Here is an 11,076-nt window from a genome sequence, read left to right on the forward strand (position 1 = left end):
ATTCCACGGTTGATTACGCTTTTCTTGACCTCATCCTCGATCACTCGGTCGAGGCTCGTCATCGGTAGTCGGTCGATACGCAGTTTACCAGAGAGTGCCGAGCCGCATACAGGAAGCTCCCAAGATCCAGTGAGCTTTCACGGCTTTCGATAAAAGAACTGTATAGGGAATTAGTGAGGGGGTTCGCCGACAACACGCTCGTCAAGCATTTGGGTTTATCAAATGAGGAGATCTGTTCCCGGTGAAGCTGGGCGCTAGGTTCGAACCATCTCAAAAACTCTGAGTTTGACCTAGCGATTGGCCCCAAAACGCGTTACACATCGATGCCATCACAACACAATGCTGGACTAGTGAAGTCGCCCGGGTGTCCCCGTCGCGGAACCCTAACAGCAGAAACGCCAGAACACGCATTGTTCGAATGTAGCGAACTCCAACGGTACTGGGCGTATGCCAACGAGGTAACGGCTCAAATTGATCCCAAGCCTCTTTGCCCGCTTGACAAATCCTATGTCATTCGCAGCGCCGAGCTACTGTGAGACTGCGAAAGACGAATGTTGTTCCTCGCGATCCAGGCCGTAGCAAGAATGGTAGAGTGGACGTCGCGACTGAATGAGAAGTGTGAGGTTGAATCTTTTGCTGATCAGGATCTGATCGCATTCTTTAAGCACCAATTGAAGGTCAAGATCAGATGTGATAGGAAAAGATTACATCCCGCGGCCTGTGTCAGAAGATGGATCAAAATAGCGAGCTTGTGTGTACAAAAGGTGCCAATTTGGCAGACACGATTCTCGGTCCTGTCGGACCCCAGATCATTTGAGGTAAGTCCTTTGTCTAGTTTAAGTTCTTAGCTAGTCGAGTGAATATCCCCCCCAGGAAACCTATAAGATGCTCACACCTCAACTTTTCTTTTCATCCCTGGCCACCCCACTGATAGCTTCCATGTTGGAATGACATCACATACCCCGCCCCAACTCCACCACATCAGTTTTTTTCTCCCCCCCCCCGCCTAGAATTCAGCCCCATTTTGAGATCGACCTGGTTGTTTGCGGCTCCCATTAAGCCGGAAAACAGCGGGCGATCTACCATCTATGCTTTCTGTTTTTTTAACTCCCCCCATCCCAACCCACGGCAATGAAATGTTCAACTGAATAAAAACGGTTTTCAAGAATTCATTTTTTATATAGATTATATATATACTAGCGGGATCTGTGGAAATTCCACACGGAACCCATTTATATGTAATATATTAATGTTAACATTCTGTAGATGTTCAGTGTAACTGGAGGTGCTCTGATATTATTGTAGCATTTTTTTTAAAACTGTAAAAGTATTTATCTAAGCTAGCACGAACGCCCGGCAAAGTCCGGTCGTAAAGTACGCTTAAATATGATATTTATTCTTGCAAATTTCGTATATATTATTATAGTGTTAATGTTCTATCGATTTTTATATATTATAAAGTTGCGATTTAAAAAATAAAAATATATATATCCATATGACTTGGGTGCATTAGCTTGAATCGAAACCGAAATAAAAACTTATGAAATATATATATATATATATATATATATATATATATATATATATATATATATATATATATATATATATATTTCAGTAAAATTTTGTTGATAATTCAAAGACTCACGTTTTCTTTTTCACAACTTTCATTTATTTTCTGGATTTTTTCCATTACAGCTGTTTCATTAATGGGTAGGCAATTTTACGATTTATGTGTCCATAAAAATATCCTGTCCCCACCAACTTCGTCAGATGTTTATCCATTAGATTTTTACAACAAAAGGTATATTTTTAACATGCTGAACATCGTATTCGGATAAAAAGATTTCCAAAGCCATGCCTCCTCATTTCCTCCATCTTTTAGTGTTATGTGAAGATAGTTTTCCGTTTTAACCTATAGTTTCGTATTTTTATTTATTTATTTTTTTATTTATTAATTATTTATTTTTGTTTTAATTTCCCCTTTTTTCTATTTGTTTTTTCCAATAATCATATAATTTTATATAATTTCATTTCTACATTTATACGTGTTTATTTTAATATTCCTGTTTTGCTTGGTGTTTGAATTCGTATTATTACTTGATCCTTCTGTTTAAAGGGGGGCACTCTCATGGAATCATTTTTATATTAAGGATTACCTTCCTTGCATCTTTTATCTTTCCTTATACGTTTTTTCCCTAATCTGCTCTAGTGCGTGAAATTAAATATCAGTTTCTGTACAAACAACCGTGAATTACATCTAGTCGTTTGTTTAATAATTTTTCTTTTGATATTAGTATGTGGTATGATTCTAATATAAATAGGTTACATCTTTTCGATTTGCTAGGTTTATATTTTTCCCCTTTATCAATTATTGACCAACTTAATTTATATTCAGTTTTGTTTTTCTTTAATTCCTTAATCCATACTGCTAAAGTGGTTGAGTTTCCTTTGTTTTTTCCCCGGTTGTTTTCGTTATTACTATTGGGTCTCTTTCTATTTCCGTTATAGTAGTTGTAGTTGCCACTATTGTTATGATCCTTTCTATTGCTGTTTTCATTTTTATCCACATTTTTCTTATTTTCGTTATTTGTGGTGTTATTATCTTTCTCAGTTTCATTTTTAAACGATGCTAGGTGATTACGATATCTGTCCTTAAAGCAGGTTTCGGTACTCCGCATATATACTTTAGTTTCATTATTTGTTATAACTTCACATTTGTATACTACGTTTGAAGTTAAACAGTCCCCCCATTGGACGTTGTTAGATTCATTTCCTGTCCTATCTCTATTTTTTAAAAAAATGTTTAATTTTGTGTTATTTGAGCCAATAATGGTATTTGTTAAGTTAACAGACGTTGAGAATGATAGCTTAACAGTGTTTTTGTTAATTATCTTACTTAGTTTACTATCTTGCGGGAAATTTTTGTCTATGATTTGGTAAAATTCCCTTGGGATGTTATTTTTTATGTGGTGGCTGGACGGTGGATTAAACCACGTCTGGCTCTTCCTTCTATTTTTCTTTAACTTCAGTTTTATTATGGTATATCTTTTCATTTTTCTTTTTTTGTGTTTATTGTATGTTTTATTTTTTCATTTGCTTTTGCTCTTTTTTCCCCTTTTATATTTCCTCATCGACATGTTGTAAGATATTACATTTGCATTGTTTATTGTTCTTTCTGTACCTATGTTATTGTTTTGAGTTTCTTTAACAAATTTAATTTGTTCTTTATATCCTGATCTAGCTAAGGCTTGGTTGTAATATTCCTTGTTTTTATTGAATAATTCTTCATTTTGTGATATTTTGAATATTTTTTTTGAGATGCTAGGTATAAGTGCTTTTTTCATACTATTCGGATGGTTGGACTTGTGATCTATGTAGAATAGCGTTTGGTTGGGTTTATGGTAGGTTTCATAGGAGTTGTTTTCTAGATTCAGGGTCATGTCTAAGAAGTTCACACATTTGTGGTTTGGGTCTATTGTTATATCTAGGTTCAGTTTACTGAAGAATTGTTTAATTTTTTTTTTTCAAATAACCTATTTGTTGAGTTCATGTAGAATAATGCATCATCTCGATATAGTCCTCCTCTTAGTCCTGGAATCTTTTTATATAGTTCATTTAGTATATAAAGGCCTAAAAGGTCGGTTGCTTATGCACTATCCGGAGCCCCCATTGTGTCGTCGAAGTTGAGATTTCTGTTCTTTCTGGACAATAGTTTGTTATCATATTTAATTAGAGTTCTTCTTGCTAATCTTATGTTTAATTCTAATTTTGTTATCTTTGTTAGTTTTCTAGCTAGTTTTAGTGCTTCCTCAAAGAGATTTGGTGAAATAGACGGGTAATAGGAATTTCTATCAAACATAAGGAATTTTCTATTTTTGTATTGGGGTAGTGTGCCGAACCATTCAATTACCTCTTCCGATGATTTCCACAGGTTATGGTAAATTTTGTTTTTTAATTTAGGTAGGACTTCGTCTAGAATTTTTTTGCTAATGTTCCCCAAATCTGAAATACATGGAGAAATAAGTCTAATGCTAGGATTATTGTTGAATTCTGGTTTATGATCTTTAAGGGTAAAGCGTAGGCACAGTGGTGTATATCCCTCTATCTTATCTTGTATGTTCATTTTTTCACTTATTTTTAAGGTTTCAGAGTTCTTCATTACTTGCTACTCTATAGTTTTTATTGAGTTCCTTCATAATCAGCTTGTTGTAGGTTTCAAAATCCATGCTGTATATATTCATGGTTTTGTCTGCTGGAATCATCAAGTTCGGATTATCTTTAATATTTTTGAAGGTATATATATATATATATATATATATATATATATATATATATATATATATATATATATGAGTTCCTTGAGCCATAATTGAAACCTAAACCGAAAGTTACGAAGAATTCTTGATGAAATTATTTATTAAAAAAATAGAAAACTTAAGTGCCATCAGCTATAATTGAAATCGAAACCAAAACTTATGAAGAATTCTTAATGACATTATTTATAAAAACATAGATAAATTAAGTGCCATCAGCTACAATCGAAACTGAAACTAAAACTTATGAAGAATTCTTAGTAAAATTATTTATGACAAGGAATGGAAGTACATAACAATTAAACGACCCGGATGTAAGCGTGACACCGAAAATAACACACACGCTATCAAATTAATATATAGATTATATATTATATAAAAAATGACTTGATTAGGGAATCTTAAGTAGGACAAATGTAGTGTGAATGTATTATTGGTGACGGAGAATTCTAGCTAGGATTAGCTAAATCAACATAGGTACAGTGAAAAGGATAACCATAGACCCCCCCTCATTATTTTTTTGATTGGCCTTGTACCTAATTTTGTTTTTTCCAAATTTTTCTTGCCAAAATAAAATATTTAAATTAATGTCAGAGCGAGAAAAAACTCAACTTTATAGTTATTAAGTATTTAGTTCAACACTGATTAATATGTAGCAGCAGTACCAGTAGTAGTAGTAGTAGTAGTAGTATGTAAATGTATTAATGGCAAGTAAGCTACACAGACACATTCAAGTTTCATTTCCGAAAGGAATCACCAGTCTCAATATCTGAATGAAATATGTCTAGCTTGCATGTCAAATATATTTTCACACTAGTACTACTGCATCATATACATACAGTAGCGTCTTTTTCTATCCTTTGCAAATGATTCAAATTTTAGTATTTTATCATGGATGATAACGATTACCAGTTATCAAAATTTCAGCTTTTCGCAGTTGTTATTTCTAACAAATATTAGATTTAAAAATTTTGTCCCTTAGTTTTGGACACTACTGTTTATTTAGATTGGGGGATATATCTAAACAAATTGAAATATCTATCTAGCTATCTATATGTCTGGATGATGTCCTTCGGAATGAAACATGAACGTTTCCGTGTAGCTTACATGCCTTAAAAATATATTCATACTACTACTACTACTACTACTACTACTACTACTACTACTACATCAACCATGGTAGCTTCTTTCAGTCTTAACAGACTATGGATACCCACTGTAAGGGTGCCTGCGCGTGGAATTTTTGTGGCAAAAGTTGCGCAATCTTCAATCACACCTCTCCCGATTCTGCGTTGTTAAATACCAGTGGCAAGTGAATGTTCAGAACGTTTGGAAACAATGCCGAGATAAGCGGAGAGCAGATACAGCGCCTAGAATCCCCAAACGCGGTCACTCATCTGGTACTAGCCAGGCTCAACTTCTTAACTTCGGTGATCTGACGAGAACCAGTGTATCAATGTGATTATACCGTTTATAACATCATAAGACACGTACACATACACACACACACACACACACACACACACACACACACACACACACACACACACACGCACACACACACACACACACATACACACACACACATACACACACACACACACCCACACACACACACGGAAATGAAAGGGAAAGCCTAAATCATGTGTGGTGTGTTAATTAAAATTTTATCTTCGTTTAAAAGACTTTCTTGGCATTTAATATAAAATATGTGTGATTTTTAAAGTGTTTTTACTAAAAATGCACGACTAAAATTATCGCCAATCAATGTACGAGTGATTGCTCCTCCTGTTTTTATATAGAAACAATGTGTAAATTTGCTTAAATCAGCAAAATCCGAATCGGACATTTAGTCGTGCCGGATTTTGGTCGGACATAAGCGTTTTACTAAATTAGTACGACTAAATAATGTACGATTATTTGCCCCTGCTGCTGTTTTGCTGTTAAGGCAACTTTGACACGAACAAACAACTGAGTTTATCAGCGCAAAATATTGAAAAAAACTCTTGTGAGATTATTAAAATAAATAATAAAATGAATTTACTCACAAGTTTCAGCCGAGAGGTTATTTTTTGGCAAATATATTTTTAAATTCATATAAAAAATAAATTATTTTTTAAATAATATTCGCTCTTAAGGCAGATAGTAAATAGATACATAAGTATGTATTTACATAAAGAATCCTTAAAAACTGAAACTATCATTTATTCTAATTCTATGTACGACTATTTTTTTCGTTTTTTTTAGTCGTCAAAAATCTTTGTATATTTTATAGTTTATTTTTTAGACTAGCGGGGGTACCCGACGTTGCCCGGGTGTTTGGAGATGTGTGTGTAAGGGGGGTATAGTGAAGAATAAGCGAAGTAATAACCTTGTTTAAATATAAAAACAATCGATGTTAAACTTCTTAAAAAAATCGGACCCCCCCAAAAAAAAACAAAAAAAAAAAAACTGCGAAAAACGTAAAACTTCTTTAAAAAAGAAATCGGAAAAACAAAAAGCAAAAATCAGGGGAAAAATGATGAACGTGTTCGGAAAAACAAAAACAAAAAATACAGAGAAAAGCGAAAAAAAATGGCATAAATAACCCTTCGATTCGGTTAAGTCCATGGTGCGTTTCATCCAGTAGAAAGCATAGAACGAAAAGGAACGTTAAAATTCCATTCCAGGTTCCATTTCAGCAGAAAAATATAGGAATCTCGATTATCGGGGAAGTGGAGAGGTAATATGCCTATAACACACCTTAGATATTGTGCTGCAGTTTGTGCATATTACATTCGCATGAAATGTCTTGATTTTAAATCCTATTAAGGTCAAAACCATAGGGGAAAAGTGAGTTCATTTTATATATATAGGGATTAATCGTGCTTGATTTTATTAATTTTCCACGACTAAAAAATAAACACGATTTTATGTACGTCTAATTAAATCCCTAGAAGATTAAGACAATTATTTGGCACGCTGTATTGGAAAGAAATATTTCTCAGTCGTTAAGTCGTTAGTAATCAAAGCAGCTTCGACATTTTAAAGTTTAATTTAAAAAACAGACACAGAAAAACAAAATAAAAACAATAGTCGATAATAATGATAAGGATTGTTTCTGCTTTTAAAAAGGTTTTCTAGTGTTACATTGTTATTGTGTTATGAAATTCAAATTTTAAAGAAAATAGCCACTTGTAAAATTTAATTTGCAAAAAAACAAACAAACAAAAACAAACAAACAAACAAAAACATAAAAAACAAAAACATAAAAAAAACAACAAAAAAAAACTTTCGGCTAAAATTTGTGAGTGTGAGTAATTTTTTTTAATTTCAATAATAAAGGAATAAACTTGTTTATTATTATATATTTATTTACAAAGATTAAAGAAAAGTGGCACACTGGGTTTCAAAAAAGTTTTAGTTTTTAAGAATTTGCCAAAAATAATCGCGATATATATATATATATGATTTTAACCGAAGCATCTAAATACTTTTGCAATCCTCAAAATAAGTGGTTACATGAGAAAGCTAGGTTAGGAGAATCTGTAAAATGAGGCAAGATTTCCCAACCAAGTTCCCCTAAATCTTTAGTCAGTATTAGTGATAATAAGGACGAGCATTATCATGATGGAAACAGGTCATTTCTAGATCAACATAAGTGTAAATATTGAAGATATAAATTTGAATGATGCTTTAAATTCCGAAATTAATCGCATCATATATTTAAGCAAGGACAATTTGCATGAAATAAATTATAATAGTCTAATATGCCCTTTCCACAAAGCGACAATAATTTCTGCACTGATCTATTATTTTTCTTACCGAAAGGTGCCAAATTTTTTCAAACACTCGATGTATAAATAAGAATACAGGGGGATAAGGGCTGTAAGCATGAATACATAGGAGTTTTTATCAATCCCTGAAGAACGCAGGGTGGCCTCGTTCGTTACAGATAAACCCAAAACAAAAATAGAAAAACATGTAAACAAGCAAAATAATGTATTAAAACACAACGAAACGAGTAAAACAAAATATAATTCCAAACAAAAATTTAGCAAACTTACTGGCTGTATTCGACATTTAAATCAAATTGTAGATTGTTCAACAATGTTTGGATACATTGAAAACAAACAAAATAAATAAAAATCTGGTCGAATCTTGACGATAACTTCACTTGTACACATCCTTAGACCATTAGTAACACGTCCATTGGTAAAAAAGCTAAATAAACAAAAAACAAAAACAAAACAAACTGTATCCTTGTTGGAAAGAAGAGAAAATCTTTTTATAATATAATTGGACATAGACGCAGGTTATTCCATGTCGGAGTGTGAATAAATGGTCTCAAGAATTGATCGTGGGTAAAGAGAAAATTATAATACATCATGAACGATAGAGAAAGAAAGAGAGAGAGAGAGAAAGAGAGGGAGAGAGAGAGAGAAGTAGGGATCGATAAGCAAAATGTAACATATGTTCGTGTTGAGAGAGATTTGTATACAGGGAGATGAGAGAGAAAAATGACACACAGTAGGTCAATCGATATTCACATTTTATTTTATCACACGTATATATACATATATACATATACATATGCATACATATATACATAAACGCAAACACACAGATGTGTGTATATATATATATATATATATATATATATATATATATATATACTTTTTTTACCGATTTATTCTTCACTGAAGACAGACATTTATTTATCGTCATTCAAAAGTTCATTTCTCTTGTATATAATAAAAGAGGCGCAATTTTCCCCTTCTGGGCGAAACTACCGTAGGTTGACAACAACATATGGCACATAAAATTTATTATGTTTACGCCATTAGCCATTACCCTATTTAACTATAGAACGCTTTTTCATACACATTATTTCGTAATATTAAAACATAACATTTATTCCGAGGAGATCCATGTTCATCATCGTCATAACCTATAAAGGCAGTAGCTATATTTTCACCCCCACTTCCACAAGTCCTAAAGTATAAATACACCGTGTGTATTTATACTTTACTCTACTTTCTGGGTGTTAGCTATCATTAACTGCGGAATTCCTACACAATCACATATTCTTACCACCTTCATTCTAGACGAATAATGATTTCCCCGTCCAGAATTCCGATCCAGCTGATTGGCTGAGAAGTATACATACTAAAATTCCGCTTTTCGGTTATCCCACTATAAAACATGCTGCCATTTCCGTATGTATCCATTACTCTTAAGTTTTATTTATGTAATTCATGAAATTATTTCTATTTAAAACTCTTAAATTTTATGTTTTACTTTAAAAATAAATGATATTTTTCATATTACAAAATCTTACTTTAAAAATAAATAATATATTTTATATTACAAAATCTTACTTTAAAAATAAATAATATTTTTTATATTACAAAATCTTACTTTAAAAATAAAATAGAATAAATTATATTTTTAAAATCATTTGTTTATTTATGGCAACGTTCGGTGCGTACGTGCACGACTACTTTTGTTTATCTGTGAAAAAAAAAACTTAAAAATATAATAAATTTTTTCTTCTTAAATCGTAACTAACGTTTACCATTTGTTTACTTGTGACAACAAAATCCGCAGTTTACTTGTGACAACAAAATTTTGGGTGTTGTAACTCTTTAGAGTTACAACACCCAAAATGCGTCCACATAAAATGAAACAATGGTTCCTGACGAAACGAACAGGCTCTGATTTATTTTAGATTTTGAAATAACTTTTTTTAATTTGAAAATAAATGATATTTTTATTACAACATCTTACTTTAAAAAATATATATTTTTTATAATAAATCTTAATTTACATTAATCATTTGTTTATTTCTGACAACGTTCGGTGCGGAAGTAAATGCCTACTTTTGTTTATTTGTGAAAAAAGTGTACTTCAAAAATAAAAGAGATTATTTTTCTTCTAAAATCGTAATTCATTTGTGACAACAAAATCCGGTACAGAGTTACAACAACCAAAAGGCGGCCACACAAAATGAAACAATGGTTCCTGACGAAACGAAAACAAACCGGTTCTGATTTATTTTGGATTGGGAAATAACTTTTTTGCTTTACTTTAAAAATAAATGAAAGTTTCTGTATTACAAAATCTTACTTTAAAAATAAATGACATTTTTGAAAAAATAAATCTTTATTTAGATTAATCATTTGTTTATTTACGACAACGTTCGGTGCGGACATACACGACTTTTTTTAAAATTTATTTGTGAAAAAAAATACTTAAAAATATAATAGATTTTTTCTTCTAAAATCGTAACTAACATTTACCATTTGTTTACTTATGACAAAAAAATCCGGTATAGAGTTAAAACACCCAAAATGCAACCATACAATATGAAACAATGGTTCCTGACGAAACAAAAACTGATTTATTTTGGATTGGGAAATCACTATTTTGTTTTACTTAAAAAATAAATGATATAGTTTTTTTTTACAAAATCTTAACTAAGATTAATCATTTGTTTAATTCTTCTTTTTTTATCCTTTTTTCTTTTTTTCTTTTTTTTTTTCGAGGGGACGCTCAAACCGGTATGCTACTTACATTTTTATAGATTTTTTCTTTCCAGAGACCTCGCACTGAGCTTATTATTATTAAATGTTTCCTTTTTTATTTTTACACACAAATACGTTATTGAAGTTTAAAACTATTTCTGCGTACTTTAATCTGTTATAACTATTATTGAATGTTTTGTTTTAATTTTTTACCCAAATAGGTCACAAAGCAAAATATATTCATTACATGCCTT

General features: G+C 31.7%; 1 protein-coding gene across 1 annotated transcript in view; it reads right to left on the minus strand.

Moving 5' to 3' along the window:
- The window catches only part of LOC145296780 (transmembrane protein 74B-like), a 32,949-nt gene extending 24,237 nt beyond the window's left edge, over window positions 1-8,712 (minus strand). The window contains exon 1 of the mRNA XM_080142842.1: window positions 8,363-8,712. Within this exon, the coding sequence (XP_079998968.1) occupies window positions 8,363-8,378 (16 nt within the window). The 5' untranslated portion in view covers window positions 8,379-8,712. The remainder of the gene's footprint in view (window positions 1-8,362) is intronic.
- Window positions 8,713-11,076: the final 2,364 nt, after the last annotated feature.

Source organism: Euprymna scolopes, chromosome 17 (genome assembly GCF_053919585.1).
Source record: "Euprymna scolopes isolate OS-2025 chromosome 17, ASM5391958v1, whole genome shotgun sequence".
Taxonomy (NCBI): domain Eukaryota; kingdom Metazoa; phylum Mollusca; class Cephalopoda; order Sepiida; family Sepiolidae; genus Euprymna; species Euprymna scolopes.